The 19,821-nt window shown below is 37.6% G+C and overlaps 1 protein-coding gene across 1 annotated transcript in view; it reads right to left on the bottom strand.

The window, feature by feature from the left end:
• ALG13 (ALG13 UDP-N-acetylglucosaminyltransferase subunit) overlaps nt 1-19,821 on the bottom strand; it is a 59,841-nt gene that overhangs the window by 24,197 nt on the left and 15,823 nt on the right. The window contains 15 exon segments of the mRNA XM_027054952.2: nt 529-656; nt 1,690-1,790; nt 2,314-2,378; nt 3,483-3,591; nt 4,582-4,657; nt 6,242-6,404; nt 6,608-6,689; nt 9,648-9,720; nt 11,349-11,395; nt 12,126-12,176; nt 14,231-14,314; nt 14,876-15,058; nt 15,061-15,093; nt 15,095-15,211; nt 15,214-15,247. Coding sequence (XP_026910753.1) covers nt 529-656; nt 1,690-1,790; nt 2,314-2,378; nt 3,483-3,591; nt 4,582-4,657; nt 6,242-6,404; nt 6,608-6,689; nt 9,648-9,720; nt 11,349-11,395; nt 12,126-12,176; nt 14,231-14,314; nt 14,876-15,058; nt 15,061-15,093; nt 15,095-15,211; nt 15,214-15,247 — 1,346 coding nt within the window.

The raw sequence follows: 19,821 nt of genomic DNA, 5'->3' as shown, positions 1-19,821 counted from the left end.
AGATCTTCCATTTGGAAGGGCAAAACCAGCAGGCAATTTCCCCTATCAATGGACATCTCCACACGATCTTTAGTTCAGGTGGCTTTGCTCATCAAAACACAGTCATTCAGTCACCTACATTACTTATTTTCCCAGAAATTATGGCTACTAATAGAATGTCTGCTTCTATGAGGTGTTTTCCTAGTTCTCTGAGAAATCCTTTCAACTTTTAGAGTCTAAAATCTACTCCAGCTTGTTAGCACAAAGTCCCCTGAACAGTGGTTCTCTACCAGACAATTTTGCCCCTCCCCACCCTGAGACCCATGTGGCAATGTCTGGAGACATTTTTGGTTGTTGCAACTGTGGGAAAGATGCTACTGGCATCTAGCAGACAGTCAAAAGATGCTAAGCAACCTACAATGCATAGGACAGCTGCACACAGCAAAGTTTTCCATACCAAAATGTCAGTAATGCTGAACTCTACCTGAGAACAAGACTTCCGTTAGATCTTAAGAAGGGGTAAAGAATAAAAACCTTCAGTATACAAACCCATTTCTGGGACATAGCCCCCGGAAATTTTCTGGTAACCTCTTCCTTTCCGACTGGGCATACCACTCCAGGCAGGAACAGGTGTGACTTGGGTAACTGGTTTTAAGTTAGCCAGTGGAACAACATGCCTTAAAATTAAAGATACCACCATAAAGCCGCTGCAACACAGACTTAATTTTCACTGGATATACATACCCTCACCCATCCACTTCATTTCAAGCATTTTCTACTTAAACTTGTTGACACACTTGCTACCCTGGTGAGGTTTTCTTTTTAGGTTAGAAAACCTAAGAGTAATTTGTACAATTTCACAGCTATTTGTAGCATATATCACGTTCCAGAGGAAAGACTGTGACAGACTAGTCTACAAATATTTGTTGCCTTTCCTTGGAAGAGGATGATAGTTTCCCATCCCATTGACTTCAGGCTCAGCTATGTAATCCACTTTGGCCAATAAAACACAAGGAGATGCTTTAAGAACCACCACGTGGTTTGTCATGTTCGCCTCTTTCCCCTATGATCATGGAAATGGGTCTAGATAGAGCCTTTGATGGCCTGGATCCCCTTTTATGACACACTATGAAATGCTAAATGAACACAAGAAATGAACTTGTTTTATGCTACTGAGTTTTTGGTTAGAAGGGCAGCTTAATCAAGTTAAATGGTTCTCAAAGTGGACCAATAGCATTAGTTATCACCTGGAAATTACTGAGAAGTTCAAATTCTTGGGCCCCATCAGATATACTGAAACCAGAAACCCTGGGAATGGAGTTCATCAATCTGTTTTAACAAGCTCTCTAGTAATTCTGGGGCATGTTAAAGTCTGAGAATTACCAGACTAGCTTATCTTGGTACAGGCAGAAGCTTGTTTAGCAAACCAGCTTTCCAATTAGTATGAATGGTTTTATACCAGAATTCTGTTGTATTTAGTATTTCTGGTAAGTTGACTAGAGCCTAGGGATTTGGAAACTTTTATATACAAGTATACTGAGATTTCATATTTCAGCATATGCTTTTACAATCTGAGATAAGTCATCTTAAGCTGGTACCAGATGTAACTCTGGATCTCTTACTAGCATCCTGGCAATTCTCAATTTACTACTACAAAAAGGCATCAAGAGCCAAAGATTTTAGTAATACAACAAACTATTGTATTCTTACTTTTCTGCCAATTCTTCAATGAAGACTGTAACGGAATTATTCTCATTTCCAACTTCTTGAATATGAGCATTATAATATCTTCCACCTGATTCCAAGCGAACCTGAAAGAGAATAGGAGACAGTAAACATACATCTAATCTCAAGTCTTTTGCCAGATCTGGCTTCTGACAAACAAAAATACAACTCCTCCCCCAGAGTACAGTGTCTACTTATCAAAGCAGTTGCTAATAAACACTGCCAGCCAGTCTGGCTCAACAGATGTGGCACATGATAAAAAAGATCCTTACATCATCTCACAGAAGCTTGTAATTAAAATTTAATACAACCATTAAAAATTTTTTTCTAGCATTTTGTAAATGACCTTTGTTGAACTAAAACTGCAACCTTGGAAAAACTAATTTTTTAATGCTTATTTATTTAAAGAGAGTGAGGGAGCAGGGGGAGGGAAGAGAAGGAGAGAGAGAATCCCAACCAGGTTCTGTGCTGTCAGTGCAGAGGACGACGTGAACCTCCATCTCATGAACCATGAGATCATGACTTGAGCTGAAATCAAGACCTGAACACTTAACCAACTGAGCCACCCAGGCGCCCCCAAATTACTGAGTTTTTAAAGGACGAACTAACCTGACACTTGTCTCCCAAATAGTACTGTCTCCCAGCATACTCCATGTAATCAGTTTTTTGAAGTTCTATTAAAAGAAAATGAAGATTCAAGCTCAACTGAACTGGTTCCTTTCCCATTTTACACCATTTAATTTTCTACTTTACATTTACCAGTGTTTTTGACAATGCTACTACTATAAGCTGAAACCTGGGGGCAGGACTGGTGGGGGTAGAGTCCTAAAGAGTCATTCCATTACTCTTGACAGGTTATTTCTGTGGTTAATTTAAGGAGACCTGCCAAAATAGTTTGGTGCTATAAAACACAGGTGGAAATTGGGAGGCTGTAATCTTAGTTATACCAATGGAAACAACTTGATAGTAACACCTCAATGAAAAACAAACAAACACTACCTAGTTTCTTCAAAGTATCTTATTATTTTTAACAACTTACTGTGTCTTCACCTCATTCTAGATCGTTAGACTGCTAATTATACCTAGGTTCACGAAGTTGAATATGAAACATTAAAAGGCTACCTTGAAGGCAGAACTTTAAGGGCAAATTTGAATAACTTAGTTCTCTTATAGGGAGTCATAAACAATTACCTATTTCAACAGTTGGCAAACTTTCTCTGTAAAGAGTAAGTATTTCAAAGTTTGTGGGTCATACAGACCCTGTCACAACCACTCAATTCTGTCATAAAACTACTTATAGACAATTGAATTTCATATAATTTTCATGTGTCAAAATACACTGTTCTTTTACAATTTTTTCTGCCATTTAAAAATATAAAGACCATTCTTAGCTCACAGACCACACAAGAACAGGTGGCAGGGAAGATTTGTTCTAAAGGCCAGTTTGTGGACACCTGACCTATTCATTTATCAGTGAGTAGTTTTAACACTTTAAGATAAGCTTATTTACAGTTACATATTTTGGGTACTCAAAGTTATCTAAAGGGTATCTCCACAGTCTTTGCAAAACTAAAAGTCCCAGATAAACATCGTATTCTAAAAGATCCTTCCCCACTTCTATGTTTCCTCTTCTCGATTTAAAATCATGTATTAAGTAAGCTAAAAAGTAGGAGGCTGTCCTTTATAACAGTACGTTAAAAACATCTCATTAGAAATAATTTGCAAATTTTTTCCCCTGGAGGTCAGGATTCAAAAGCATGCTGTCAATATTTCATTACCTTTTCTGCTGTCCAACCAAACATCAAATTCTACATTACGATAGATTTCTGGATCCAGGGCTTTAAGCACCTTATACGGGAAGAGCATCTTTGATGGACTCTCTGGAGACTAAAACAAAAATAATCATGCTACAAAATCATCATCCTTAGCTTCAAAGTTCCTTCTATGAAGAAAGAAAGTTGTTTTTTTTTAACTATGTACATATGCCTCCCTTTCCTTCTTTATTAAAAAAAGAATTAAATGCCACAGTAAGTTTTGTTGCGTATTTTAAAAATCAGGAGATTAAAGAAGCAATATGCAAATAATCTAAAAGGTTTTAGATGGCAGAAGGGAAATATTGAAAGCAGCCAACAATTTAGGATATATCTCACATAAATCAATGCAACACAAAGATTAAAGATTCAGTCAGGCTATTCAATAAATCTCATATTGATATACACAGAGAGGTGCAAGTGTTCTTGTACCCTAAAATCACCTGAAAATTCTATTTCATTTTGGTAAAAATCTGTTGCAACTTTCAAAGGAATTTCCTTTTTCTTCTGCTTTCCTAGAATTTCACCATATCCAATAGTTACTGTTCCCAAATTCCCAGAACTTGGGGCATAAATAAACATTATTTTAATAGTATTTGCCCTATTGAGCTAGCCTCAAACTAAAGGTCTGCTTGATTTTAGGACTATAAAGACGGTAAAAATTTCTCCTGTTTCTTCAAGCAGGATTATTACCTATTTCCTTTGAACAGAATAGGGCAAGCATCACATACTTTAATGACAGAGAAAAACCTTAGCATCTATAAGATTCATCACAAAGTATCTATTACTGGATTTGTAATATTTAATTTGAAAACAACAGCTTCTGAAAATTCTAAAGTGTTCAGAGATTGCTTTGAAAACAATCTATACAATTCCATTAAGAATACTCAGACAACATTAAGCACCCATTTTACATTTTAAGATTAAAACTTCCACAAAGGAAAACACGAACTCCTCCCCCACTGCATATAACTAGAATGGACTGCTTGACCTTAACTTAAGGCCTTTTAAGTTATGATGCTACAAGCCAAGATTATGAGAATTCTTTGCCTAGAAAATTTCAAACCTTTGCTTCTTCTGTTCCTTGATTGCACCCCTCTGGTGTATTTTCAACATTGCAGCAGGCACCCAACTCTTCACTCCTAATTGAAAAGATTTAGAACAAAGAGCTTTATATAAAGGCAGTAGCTGAGTTTTAAGTCTAATGACTATACCACCACCTAGTGGTAAACTAGCTCAAGGTCTAAAAATGAGGCAAATAGTTTTTCACCCCAACATTTACATTCATGCTTCCTTTTTATTAGGATGTACAATATACTTAAGCAGACTATCTCCTATATTTCATACCTCCATCTCTTAAGATGGTCCCTATGATCTTTGCCTCCTGGTGTTCACATCCATGTAGGATTCCCCTACCTCAAGTTTGCTTCTTAATAGATAAGATGTATATTATTATTTTGCATAAGAACGTAGTGCCTGTATTGCTGGTCCCTTGCTGACTATAAGGAAGCAAGCAGTCATGTTCACCAACCACATGTGACAAATAGGTGAGGGTTCCCTTAGGCTGACAGCCAGCAAAACAACAACAACAACAACAACAACAACAACAAAAACACATTTCTCAGTCCTACAGCTTCAAGAACTAAATGCTGCCAAGAACCATGTGAGTGTCAAAGTGGATCCTTCATCGGTCAAAACTCCAGGTAAGAACTCAATCCTGGCCAACAACCTCATTGCAGTCTTGTGAGACCCGAAGCAGAAGACCCAGCTAAGCTGTGCCCAGATTCCTAGTCCACATAAACTGTGAGATAAGTGTGTTAAATTGCAAAATCTGTAGTAATACTGTCATGAAGCAACAGGTAACTAGTACATCTTGCTTTTTTTTACTACTATAATTGCCCAAAGCCGGACATCCTTAGGACAAATCATCAGTGAAGAATGAAGCAACTTTTACCCTGATGCATGAGTGCCACTCCCTGCATTCACAAGTAAGTTTAAAAACCTCTCTTCTACAAAAAAAATTGCAATCAAGACAAAAAGACAAGGTTGACACCTGACTGGCACCAAGCCTATATGAATTTCCTTCACATAAGTAGGAATCAAGAAGAAATAGAAGACAACACCTACTTTATTATCTCTGACACACCAGCTGTTTCCTCAGAGGCCACAATCTATATTTCCAGCAAGTACCAAAGGCAGACACTCAAAGGCTCTTAAAACTCCCCTTAGTCTGAGAAATTCTTTTCTACTAGCTGGATGTGTGCTACTTCAAGTAACCACTGTGAATCTCAGTTACCAACTAACAAAATGATAGTGCTGGTTTACAATCAGCTTTTTCTCATAACATGGTCCACAGCTTACCTACATCAGAATATTTGGAATATACTTGTTAAAAAAAAGAAGATTCCTGGCCCCACTCTCACCTCAAATTTTGTGAAACTAGGCCCAAGAATCTGCCTTCCTAACAAGCACCATTTGAGAACCATGGGGTTACATAGCTCTAAAGTCACTTCTAGCAATTAAAAAAAAAAAAAAAAAAAGATTCTGACTTGGATCAAACCTCCGAAGCCTGAACATCTCAAAATACAACATATCTTTTTGGTAAAATTTCTCTTCCCCCAATAGAAAATGGATCTCCACATACATATGTGTGGGTATGTCAAGCCCCTTCCACTTTCAAATGATGATGTTGATCTTGAGGTTGACACCCCCTTTCCCTTTATTACCTATTACAAGCTGAACTCTTGTAGTCAACATGGACATCCTCGCTGCCAGTCAGAGCATGGTTTCTGTTCTTTTTGGAACCACTTCGAAACAATTCAACTGCAGTCTTCAACTCTTCTTCATCCACAAAAAACACATCTTTATAGAGAATTTCATACAGTACAGCTAAAGGAAAAAAAGCCAAAACTCCAACTGTCAAAGTAAGATCTCTTTATGACAATGTGAAAACAGCCATAAGCCAGTATACAATTTCAGTAGGTGCCAACAAAACAGCTTAGAAGAGTTACTTACGGTGGGTCCCTCAATTTAAAGATGGGAAAACAAAATCATCTGAAACACACCTAACCATTTGTAAAGCTTTCACATACCCTGGCAAACAGCTGCACTTGACTGAAATTGTTTTGAGTACACTGAATCATAATGGCCATTACTTGAATAGCAGAGTAGAATCTGAAGAAAAACACACAGAACAATTAAGTGAATGTTACATATCTTACAACCATGAACTACTTGAAATTAAATTGCTAACCAGAAATTGAGAATGAATTTGTCTTTTAAAATGTGATTTTTTTTAGATCCTTGTCTCTGACTCATTTCACTTAACACGCCAATTATATCTCAATAAAGCTGAGGAAAAGTGATTTTTGAAATCTGAATAAAGATAAATGCTAGCTATAACTTTCAAAAGAGATGTTCTCAAAAGTGACTTTTAAATGCCAAGATTAAAATCACTAATAAGGCTACACTGAATCTAAATCACATTCCCATTAATGTAGCCAACAAGTTGATTTGTGAATTTGCAAAAATACAGAACTTTTACAAATTGAGTAAATCTAGTAGAAATCCTAACAGAAGTCAAGAGACCCAGCTTAACTTTGAAAAAGGACTGCAGAAATTATGTAAAATATCCAAATACTCCAAACTCAGATCATGAGGGCAGGGGGAGACTTAATTTACTCAAAAGGTTATCCATTCTACCGAGTAGTAATATATGAATACATTATACAGGAACAATACTGCTAAAGAGACTTTCTTAATGAATTAAGGCACTGAGATAGCTACAAAAGGAGTTAATTTCTTAGCTGATCTTTAGTCTCTAGTTTTCCCAAACAATTCAAAGCCATGCTTACTAACCAAAATATTTTAGTAAAAATGCTTGCAGGCTCTGTATGATGAAAACTGTCTGAATTAACAGCTCCAAAACCTTTTTAAATTTTGGTTCAAAAATCTGTCTTGAGTAAGGGATGTATCTAACCATAAGTCTATTTTATTTCTTTTATTTGAGAGACAAAGAGTGTGAGCGGGGGGGGGGGACGGGACAGGAGGAGAGAGAGAATGAATCTTAAGCAGGCTCCAGGCTCAGCACGGAGCCTGACATGGGGCTTGATCCCACAACCCTGGGATCATGACCTGAGCCAAAATCAAGAGTTGGACACTCAAATGACTAGAGCCACCCGGGCACCCCAAGTCTATCTGATTCTGAAGCCACGTCTCGTATTAGCAACCTGAGGGACCAAAGAGGATTCTCTTGTGTTCTATGGGAGGATGTTGCCACTGAGCTTCTTTGGCAGAAAATTCCAAGTCCCCTGTTTGCTGCCTTCCTGCCTAATCTGGGCTAACTTCTTCCAATAATAAAGTTCTCTACTTCAGGTCTATTATTCTTCCCTAGCCTTTTTTTGAAATCACAATTCCAACTCCACCAGTATAAACCATTTCAGAGTATTGAGGGCAAGTGTCAAGCTAAAGTAACTCACGGTAAAGTTTAAGTTATGAAGTTTCACACCACTCTGAGCACTCTGAGGGGTTATTTCCATTTAAGAGTTTATTAATCCAAAAGAAAGTGAACAGATTTTGAGCAGAGAAGCCCTGTGTAATTTGGACTAGAAGAACTTGGAACTCCAACTAACAAAGGTCAATAACTGGAGGCAGTTGTTAAGGAGTAAAGGAATCCGGCTAACCAGAACTAAATAAATAAGCAAGAAAAAACTCCAGAGGTAACAGTATAGTTTCTTTATTCGTGTGGCAAGAAGTTTCATTTTGATTGGAAGAGGTGTCCCTGGTGGTATTGGTATCCCAACATAAAATAATAGTTCTGATACATACTTGTGGGTAGGCAAGTATGATATAATGGCATTAAACTAGTAAAAAAAAAAATGAGGTAGATCTAGATTACTGATGAGGATAGGTGAAAACAAGTAATAATATGTTTAGTATGAGCCCATCTACATTAAAAACATTATATAAATGGTGCCTGGGCGGCTCCGTGAAGCATCCGACTGGCTCAGATCATGATCCCCTGGTTCCTGAGTTCAAGCCCCACATCGGGCTCTGTGCAAAAAGCTCGGAACCTGGAGCCTACTTCGGATTCTGTGTCTCCCTCTCTCACTGCCCTTGCCCTGTTGGCACAGTCTCTGTCTCTCTCTCAAATAAGCAAACATTAAGAAGTTTTAAAAAATGTTGTCTGAAATATATTCCATGGTGTGACACAAGCCTTAAAAAGTCAATTACTAACTAATCAAGTAATTGGGATAAAAGGTTTTTTCCTTAAAAACTTTTTGGGTGGCTCAGTTAAGCATCTAACTCTTGGTTTCAGCTCAGGTCATGATCTCAGCTTTGTGGGATCCAGTGCCCTGTGGGGCTCCACCCTGAGGGCAGAGCTGGCATAAGATTCTCTCTCTGCCCCTTCATCCCCCCTCACTCTCTCAAATAGATGAACAAAAACAAAAATAACCCAGATTTTTTGGAAGAAACACTGTATACTGAAAAACAATCTGTTTAACGGCTAAGAGTTCTCAACCAACAAAACCGCTTCCGACTATTTTCCAAGCATCTGGGCAGTAGTAGCATACTGGCCTGCTCTCAAGAAACTGAAGATTTAGGAGAGAAATAAGCATGAAAACAAATACAATGTGATTAGAATTACTTGGGTGATGCTAGAGGAAGGAACACAAAGGGAGGAAAGAACTCCAGGGGAGTTGGGAGTTTCAAAGGAGTTAACATCGGAGATACAAAGGAAAAGAAAAAAAGTGTAAGTCGGAGTATCTGGAATCAAAATATACTAAGGTTGTAAGACAGTGAAGATGAAAAGGGGACTAAATGCCTAGCTTCCAGGTTTGAACCTTATCTCCTAGCCAACAAGGAGCCAATTGAGGTTTGGTTTTTTTGGGTGTTTTTTTTTTTAACCTATTACAGGACTGGTAAGGTAAGGTCTGTTCAGGAGGGTGGCTAACAACACTCAGGATGACTAAATGGAGAGGTAAAGGTTGGTGGTGGAGAAGCTTGGCATTTAGACTATGCTTCCCCCCCTCCCATTAATTAGGTAACAAAGAATGATTTCTTATTATCTTGTTAAGCCAGCAGCATCATTCAATTTCTTTTATTTTAGTAAACATTCACTCATCTTCTTACCTTGTCTTCATAGCCATTATCTGTGACACAAGTTGGAGGCTTTCCGGGACAGCGATAAAGAATGAAATCCCGACTACACGGGTAGAAAACAAAGGTGGTTGAAAAGAGATAATTTAATATATCCAAGAAGATAGTTTATAAGAACAAGTATCTGGGCTTTCACACTGCCCACCTTATTCATATAAAATAATCTGAATGTTTAAAGAGGCTAAATAATGTTAATTCAAAGTAGATAGCCAACTTCTCTAAAGTCCTATGGATTTCTTAAACATATCTTAATTTGGGAAAAGGAGAAGTAAAGAAGATAGGTTCCCAACTGTATGTGTGTTTCTGAGTTTTGGGGGCTCCGCACTTATTTAAAGCATAGGCTGGCAAATTTTACTTGGTAAAAGACCAGATGATAAGCATTTCAGCTTTTGCAGGCCGTATGGTTTGCTCAACTTTGACTTTGTAGCATGAAAGCAGTCAGACCCTGATAAACAAGCACAAATGACTGTGTTCCAATAAAACTTAATTTACAGACACTGAAATCTGAACTTCATAGAATTTTCACATGCCATGTAACAGTACTCTACTTTTCATTTAACCATTTATAAACTTTGAAGAAAGCATTCTTAGCTCGAGGGCTATACATAAAAAGCAAGAAAGCCAATTTAAAAGCTGGCCCTTGGGGCGCCTGGGTGGCGCAGTCGGTTGGTTAAGCGTCCGACTTCAGCCAGGTCACGATCTCGCGGTCCGTGACTTCGAGCCCGCGTCAGGCTCGGGGCTGATGGCTCAGAGCCTGGAGCCTGTTTCCGATTCTGTGTCTCCCTCTCTCTCTGCCCCTCCCCCGTTCATGCTCTGTCTCTCTCTGTCCCAAAAATAAATAAACGTTAAAAAAAAAAGAAAAGCTGGCCCTTGATTTAAAAGCAACAACTGATTAGTCACCTGCCCAATGCCTCTTCTATACAACTTCTTGATGGATTTAGTGAGAAATGAGCAGACTGCAAAACACTAACTTGAATGAGTACCCATAACCAGAAGATTCAGACTATACCAAGGTATATGCCATCTCACCATCCTAAAAGCTGTGAAGGAAATCTTATGTACAGATCAACTTCCTCAAATGAACAAGATTTCCACTAGCCTCTATCCTACATTAGAGAAGTATTTTTCAATAGTTCTGTGCAACCCCACAGCTTCCAGAAATGCCACTTTTGCTGTTTTGGGGACCAAAGTGATAGAGCAGTGTTTCTCAAAATGTTCATTATCATGTGCCTAAAGAGCCTTTTTATTTTTAATTTTCCTATGAAATTTTAATACCAGAGATATACCATATATCTGCTTATGTACTGTAACCCTCTGAAGGACTACAAACCACTATAGTATCTAACATCTTTTTGTCTTCAAGAACCAATTTCTACCCTCTTGGAAGCTATATTGCCCCACTAAAGATGCATTGAAGGGGCACAAAGTTAAACAGACAAGAATTCTAAGATAGACATTCTGATTTTCTACAGGAATACCAGCATTCCTTAAAGTCCTTTTTTCATTCAAATGGACACAAACTCTAGAGGCTCTCCACCCAAAAGTTAACACAAATTAACTTTACTTAGACATCTTCATTCTACAGATCATTCCCAAATCCCAAAGAGCCTTTAATAGAAACTTTACACACAATGACACATATGCACTCAGTCTTTAAAAAAAGATTTAACTTACTTATAAATTAGAGAAAGAGCTCTTATTTCCAGCTGGCCAGCACTTTCCTAAACATAAATAGTACATAAACTTTTAAAAAACATTCTGTAGCTATCAGGTAAAAGTTTTGCAAGTTCAACAAGTTATTTTGGATGCTTAGAGACGTTTTAAATGAAGAATTTGTAGAACACACTATAACTTGTTTTAAGATATTGTGTTACTCATTTACATAAACTTATTCTGAAACTAATAGTCCTAAAGACCTTCTCAGTTAACTATGAAGTAACAAGGACAGTTAATAGGAGAGATTTAAAAGGCACAATAAAAATGGAATTAGTGTTAAGATTATGAAGTTAGCAAGGTATTTAGTAAATGCTAAGTCCAGAACTATGGAATTAATCACATAAATTATTTTTAATTAAATATGTGTTTATGAAGCTTATTCCCACATAAAGGATAACTACAAATCAGGGGAACTGTTGAATAAAAAATGTAACAAATGACCTCTTGTAACATTCATTGCCATCCCTCCTCCCCCATTAAAATGAAAAGACTTAGGCTTGTCCTGTTTGCAGTCTATGGATGATAAAATTGTTGACATAGAATTCTCAACATTCAACACAAAATAGGTCAATTGCCAGCTTCGAAACTTTTGCAAGAACTATTTGATTCAACACAGCTGGCTACTTAAGAAAATAGGTTGCGTCTAACTAAAGCTAAGGCGACACAGCTGAATGAATACTTCGGTTTACTATTCCAAATACTCTGAAAAGATTAAACCCCCGTATTTGATCTTACCTTGGGATCTCCCAACCGTTCCAGGTATTTCTCAAAAGATCCCTCCACATACTTCAAAAATAAAACAAACTTGACTTAACCAAATACATAGCATTACTAAAATCTGATTATATTCTGCAATATTACCCTCCAATGGGTGTTTGTTCAGCTCAACAATTATGGTATTCAAGGACTATTTTGCACAGCACCTCAAGAAGATTTGCACATACACAAAAGTTATGAGTGGAGAAAAGCTGGACTTTAAAACTGTCCTAGGAATTGGTCCTGGCTTATCCACATACCAGTGCATTTCATCAAATGTTAATGCTTTTGAGTTTCTTTTGAAATGCCAATTTAAGTAACTTGACAATTTTCATAAATCATGCAAACCCAATAATCACAAGGACTTTAAATTTTGACAGGAGACATGCATTTACAAAGTTAAACTGAGGAACTTAAAGGGAATTTCATTAGATTCAGAAAAGCCTAGGGCACAAGGGAACTTCTTGGGGTAATAGAAATGTTCCATATTTTGACTGCAATGGCAGTTGCGGGACTATGTATTATTGCCCAAACTGAAAATGCCAAACTTAAAATGGTAAATGTTATTTGTGTGTAAAATACACCTCAATAAAAGTAAGTCAACTCGGGGAATAGAATATATGTCTAGTTTCATGTATATATTATCACTGGACTTGAAGATCAAGTTTCAATTTTGCTCAATCCCTTTTTAAACAGCTTGCGGTATAACTGACAGACAACAAACTGCACATATTTAAATGGCACAAATACATTTTGACACATGTATGCACCCACGAAACCATCATGACGATTCTGATAGTGAATATATCCATCACCCCCACAAGTTTCCTTGTGTCCCTCTATAACTCACACCAACCTCCAACCACTGATCTGCTTTCTATCACTACAGACTGGTTTGCATTTTCTTAAGTTTTATATAAAGAAAATCATATTCTGTATGCACTTTCTCCTGGCATGATTATTCTGAGATTTATCCATGTAAGTTTTAAAATTTTACACAAGTCTTTGTTACTCAAAACATGGTTACTATTACTGTATCAGGAACAAGAGCAAGCATCACTTGGGAGTTTTGTTAACAATGCAGAAATCTTGGGCCCCAGCTCAGACCTACTGAATCAGAATCTGCACTTTAACAAGATCCCCAGGTGATTTGTATGCACAAAAATACTTGAGATGCACTGTTTTACACCATGGTCTTGCATTTGAAGTAATTCATGAATAATCTTTTCCCCAGGTGTTGTAAAGACTGTAATTAACTTTAACCTAGGTAATAACTTTAAAGTCAAGAAGGCTTGACAGTTTTAAGATTCACTGAAACCTGTTGAGAAAATTAAGAGTAAACCTCGAACAGCAGGCTAATGCCCATAATATACAGTGAGAAGAAAACAAACAGTACTGTAAGGGCTGAAAAAATTTTTTTAAAGCCTCACAAGAGGGCACACTTCAAACCAGACCTTGATAAAACCTCATTCCATTAATAAGAATTCAAATACTTCAAAGTATGCAAAATGTCTTCTAAAAGTTGTTTTAAAGCCAATTGTTAGTGGCAGAGTACCTATTACCAGTTTGTCACATGAAAAGGTGAATGTTTAGAACTAATTTGTTTCCTTACAATTAGGTTTTGTAAGACTATTCATATTGGCTCAAGAGCATTGTGCACAGAATTAAGAGAACAGAGGGGTTTTCCCATTTGTACATATTTGAAAGTATACATTAAGATATCAACATAGCCAAACTCTTTGTGAACTATGATTACTTGTTTGAGGAACAGTGGTATGGATGTAGTATACAGGACACTAGTCAAAATGTAACGTTTTAGGGTTTGGGAGGTTTGGGGAGGTCTATGGGAGCAGAAAATAGTGGGAAGGATGCAGACGAACTGTCTTAATTCTCAATTAGAGTACAAAATAGTCTAATTCTGGAGGTCTAGAGGTATGCTAAAGGGAAGGCAGCTGAAAATTAAGTATTTACTATTGAGAGGAAATTGCATGACATAATTTTCATCATGTACACAGCTCAAAATTCATTTCCCATTTACTACACACTCTACCGACATCTCTACCTTGCTTATGTGTTCTACTTACAGACTCAAAAGTTTGTTGATTTTCTCTCATATAGGAGACACAAGCCTTCCTGATTTCCAAATGATGGACCTGGCTGCAAAACAACTAAAAAGAGAAAGACCAGCTCACTCTCAAGTCATTTGAAATAGCTATCAAATTAAAATGATGAACTGGACACTTAAGTCCACCTTATTCAAAACATATGTAGGACATGGGAAAATTAGGTCCTGACCTTACTAAAATGTTTTTGCCACCCTTAATGAGATTGGGGAGAGATGGTTTGGTCTTACCACCCCCACCCCTTTTCTACTCATGGGCACAGCCTATGAAGTTTCCTTGGGCATAAAATTTAGAGAAAGTAGGGCTGCTTATAAAGGATCAAGATTCATTTCAAAGTTTCTGTAATCCCATCCTTATTTCTCTTACATTCCAAACTGGCATTTAGAAAACAGAAAAGACAGCAAAGGCACAGCAATATATTTGGACTGATCAGCAAAGGCCTACACCAAGCTAGTAAGTGCCAGGTAGACCCGGAAGTTTTTACTAGGAAGAGAAAGGGGATTTTTTTTTTTTTTTTGGTGGGCTACAGGTCTTCTAGCTACAGTACCGTGCCATGTTTCAAACCCTGAAAACTCAGTATAGGGAAGATACATATTTTCCTTTTACCTGCTCCGAAATAGCCCGAAAGAGGCAAGAGGCATCCTTGGCAGTCAGCTTTCGAAACAGCCCTAAGCTGCCTAAATATTCATCCATTGATGTCTCATTCAGAGACTTCTGGCCGCAGTACTTTTTCCATCCTTTATGCATTTTGCCAGGGGTGGGGGTGAGGATGGGGAGAAAGGAACACAAATGCGGCAAGAAGGAAAAAGCAAGGTGCAGGTAGGAATGGGCAGCAGTGACAAGGGCTTGCTTATGCAGGTATCCGGAAAGCAGCCCAGAGTCTAGGGATGAGAAGGCAGTTGTCAGCGCTGTAGAATCCTGGCACTTCTCAGGAGCAGGAGAAGCAAAGGGCTGGCTCGCCCGGTACAAGTCGGGACCCTGTGAAAAGAAGAGGAAGAGCCGATGCTCCTAGGAATAGAGAACTGGACTTGAGAAGACATGGGAGAAGGCACCTGCGGAGCTACCTTGTTGGGGAAGGATGGGATTTACGCAACGAGCCCAAGGTTGAGAGAAGTATGCACAAGCAGCTGAGCTTTGGGACCAAAAGGAAGTCGAGTCTGCAGCTTAACTCAGGGCAACTGCGGCACGAGGCTGCAAAGGGACTGCAACAAGGCTCAGGTGTGTACGATGCAGCCTGGCCCACATTATATCGCTTTAAGGTCTCTCGCCCAAGTTCCCTGCTCCGCTCATAATTTCATGGAGATGAGAGAAAAATATTCTAAACCTAAATAACTAGTAAGCTTCTGTATTAAGAACACCTTTAAAGACTACATAGGCTGGTGTGGGGGGGGGTGGGCAAGGGTCTCCCTTGATCTATAGGGGCAGAAATCACAGTTCAAGCAAGTAAAATGCCAAAGCAAATTTCTGGATACTTCCGGTATGGGAGTTAAGTAATTTTCTCATTTGGTTCTCCTATATAATAATAACCCTCTGCTAGGATCACAGAAACTAAATCATTAGCTATGCTAGGAAACACTGATACAATTCTTGACTAATGTCCTCAAATTATTGTAGAGCATTAACAAAAAGAGACGATGCAAAAATTGTTTCTTAAAAAAATGAAAACAATGGAAGTTTAAATTAAACAGCATGAAAGGAATGTCTTACCAACATTTCAGTGTATTAGAGCACTTTTCTGGGAAAACTACTCTAGAGTCTAAGAAAACCAATGTAAACAGGACCGTATTTGTGAGGTTCAAAAACAGAACTGATCACTTGCATTACTTGATTCCACTGTCAAGTGTCTCCTTTTTATTAAATGCCAAAATCAAATTCCTTAATTAAGCTGCTTTGAAAATTGTTTTTCTTATATCTGTGGATCCAGTAGTAATCATGACCACCGTGCCTATAGGAAAAGCATCAATAATCAATCTTCTAATTTAAGAATGAAATAAAAGCATGGTTAAAAAACAAGTAAAATCCTGACTTCTTTTAGCATATCAATTTGAATTACCTTAATTTCTTTTTTAAAGAAACAATAACACTAGGGAAATTATGCCTTTTGAAAAACCATGAAACATGGTTTGGACAGAGGGATCACCATCTTTTTCTAAGGCCACAAATTCATTGAGAAAAATTAAGAGTTATAAATGAAAAAGTTAACTCATTTTGGGAAGTTTTTACCTGTAGAAAAGAATACAAATTCTTCACATTTATCGCTACTTACACTAAAAATAAATACATAAAACTTCAATTAGTACAAATCCACATACTTCATTTTGAGGAAGGAAATCAAAGGGAAAACTGGGAAAAGAAAAAGAGAACCAGAAAAGCAATAGAAGAGCAGGAAATAAAATAAAAATTAGAGACAAGGAAACAAAAAGAAACAGAGGAAGAAAACAGAAGGTGGATACAGAAATAGAAAAAAAGAGGAACATACAGAGAGGGCACACAGAAAAGACCCACACAAATATGGTTAACGGATTTTTGACAAAGGTACAAGAGCAGTTCAACAGAGAAAAAGACACTATTTTCAAATGGTGCTGCACAATCCCATCCATATATAAAATAGAAAAAAATGGTCTTTATACCTCATCTTTATACAATTAATCTTCTATAACTTAATTATAATTAAAATGGACCAAAGGCCTAAATGTAGAACAAAATTTCAAAACTTTCAGAAGAAAGCATAAGGGAAAATCTTCAAGACCTTGAGTTAGGCAATGAATTCTTAGATATAATAAAAATTAATTGGACTTTATCAATATTAAAAACTTGTGCTCTACAAAGGACACTGTTAGGAAAATGAAAATGGCAAGCCATAGACTGGAAGAAAGTTTTATCAGTATATATCACACGTCTGACTAAAAAGCTTTGTATCAAAAATATAAAAAAAATTCTCAAGTCAACAATAGGAAAACGATGATACAACTAAAAAATACCCAAATGATTTGGGATGCCTGAGTGGCTCAGTCGGTTAAGTGTCCAACTTGGGCTCAGGCCATGATCTTGATGTCTGTGGGTTCAAACCCCGTGTCAGGCCTTGTGCTGACAGCTCAGAGCCTGTAGCATGCTTTGGATTCTGTGTCTCCCTCTCTGTCCCTCCCTGTCCACGCTCTGTCTCTCAAAATATATGTTGAAAAAAATTTTTAAAAAGACGCCCAAGTAATTTGACTACACATTTTACCAAAGATATAGGAATGGCTACTAAGCTAAAAAGATGCTCAACATCATTCGTCATTAGGAAAACACAAATTAAAACCATTAAGAGGTATCAATTCACACCTACGAGAATGGCTATAATAAATACACAGACCAAGTATCAGCAAGGATGTGGAGAAACTGAAACCTAAGTGAAAGAAGCTAGATGCAAAAGGGGGTTGATTCGAAAAGAGATAGGATTATACTTATATAAAATATACCAAACAAGCACATCTACAGAAGGCAGATCAGGGCTGCCTGTGGTTGGGATATGAATAGGTATTGACTGCAAACAAGCACAAAGGATCTTTTTTGATGTGATAAAAAAATGTTCCAAATCTGTTTCTGCACATTCCTGTATATTCACTAAAAATTAGTGAATTGTACACTTAAAACTGATCATTTTAACAGCTTTTTAGTTTACATACCCTGTAATTCAAAGTATAATTTCAATAATTTTTAGTACATTGAGAGTTGTGCATCCATCGGCACCATTTTAGAACATTCTCATTACACCCAAATGTAACCACATCCCGTACCAACCAACTGCTAACCCCCTATGCCCACAAACTCCAGGTAACCACCAATCCACTTTCTGTCTCTCTATATTTACCTATTCTAGACATTTGACGTAAATGGGATCATACAATATATGGTCCTGTGTAACTGGCTTCTTTCACTTAGGTTTTAAAGGTTCACCCATGGGCAGCTCTTTCTGCCCATGGATCCTGTCCCCATGCTTTAATAAAACCTTTTATGCACCAAAAAAAATAAATAAAAGGTTCACCCATGTTGTAGCATGTATCAGTATTTCAATCCTATAGTTAAACTATACTGTATTTTATTTATCCATTCATCCATTAGAACTAATGTGGGTTGTTCCCACTCTAGCTTTTTATGACTAATGCTGTCAAACATTCATGTGCAAGTTTTTGTTTGGACATGTTTCTATCCTCTTGGGTAACACCTAGGAATGGAGTTGCTTGCTGGATCAATGTTTACCGTTTGAACAACTGTCAGGCTGTCCTCCACAGCAACTGCACCATTTTACGTTCTCATGGTGTATGAGGGCTCCCATTTTTCCACAACCTATCCATAATTACAGTCCATCTCTTTACTATAGCCATCCTAATGGGTGTCAGTGGTACCTCATTGTGGTTCTATTTTCCATTTCCCGGATGGCTAAGAATGCTGAAAATCTTTCATGTGCCTCTTGGCCATTTGTAGATCTTTAAATGAGATACCATCACATACATCTTAAAATGACTAAAATTTTTTAAAAACTGACAATACCAAGTGTTGACAAGGATGCAGAGCAACTGGAACTCTCATATGTTGCTGGTGTGATATAAAATAGTACAACCACTCTAAAAACTGGTTTAGCAGTTTCTAGAAGGTTAAACAGAGTTGCTACATGACCCAACAATTCCACTTCTAGTTATCTACCCAAGAGAAATGAAAACTTCAGCTCACAAAAAACCTGTATATAAATGTTTATAGCAGCTTTATTCATAATCATGATTCCCCCCAAACTGGAAACAATCCAAATATCCTTCAATTGGTAAATGGGCAAACTAGCACATCCATACAACAGAATACTTCTCAGTATTAAATGCATACTAAAAGAATGCATTGATGACATAATGGAAAAGACCAAACTACTGAAAGGGAAACCAGATCAGTTGCTGGCAATAGTTACGGCTATAGGAAAAGGCTGACTACAAAGGGATGGCAGAAAGGGATAAATGGGGATGATGTAAGTATTCTATACCTTTTTAAAATTTTTTAATGTTTACTCATTTTTCAGAGAGAGAGAGAGAGAGAGAGAGAGAGAGTGAGCGAGCTAGAGCAGGGAAGGGGCAGAGAGAGAGGGGGACAGAGGATCTGAAATAGGCTCTGTGCTGACAGTAGACAGGCCGAGGCAGGGCTCAAACTCAACAAACCGTGGGATCATGACCTGAGCCAACGTCAAGACACTTAACCAACTGAGCCACCCAAGCGCCCTAGTATTCTGGATCTTGAGTGTGGTAGTGGTTACACAATTGCACATTTGTCAAAATTTATACAACTATACAAGAAAAATGCTAATTTTGCTGTATTTCAACTGAAAAATAAAAAGCAGAAAAACAGAATTAAGTTGAGGAGCTCACAGAATGGACGAGAATGAAGACAAAAACCAAGAAAATTAGAGGGTCACTATAGGATGGCCAACATCTAACCAAAAGGAGGCCCCCCCAAAAGATAAAAAGTATAAGGGGAAGAAATGATGGTGATGATGATAATGATGAAAGGAGAATTGTAGCACTGCAGGA

Source organism: Acinonyx jubatus, chromosome X, assembly GCF_027475565.1.
Source record: "Acinonyx jubatus isolate Ajub_Pintada_27869175 chromosome X, VMU_Ajub_asm_v1.0, whole genome shotgun sequence".
Taxonomy (NCBI): domain Eukaryota; kingdom Metazoa; phylum Chordata; class Mammalia; order Carnivora; family Felidae; genus Acinonyx; species Acinonyx jubatus.
This window is presented reverse-complemented; position numbering and strand designations above follow the sequence as displayed.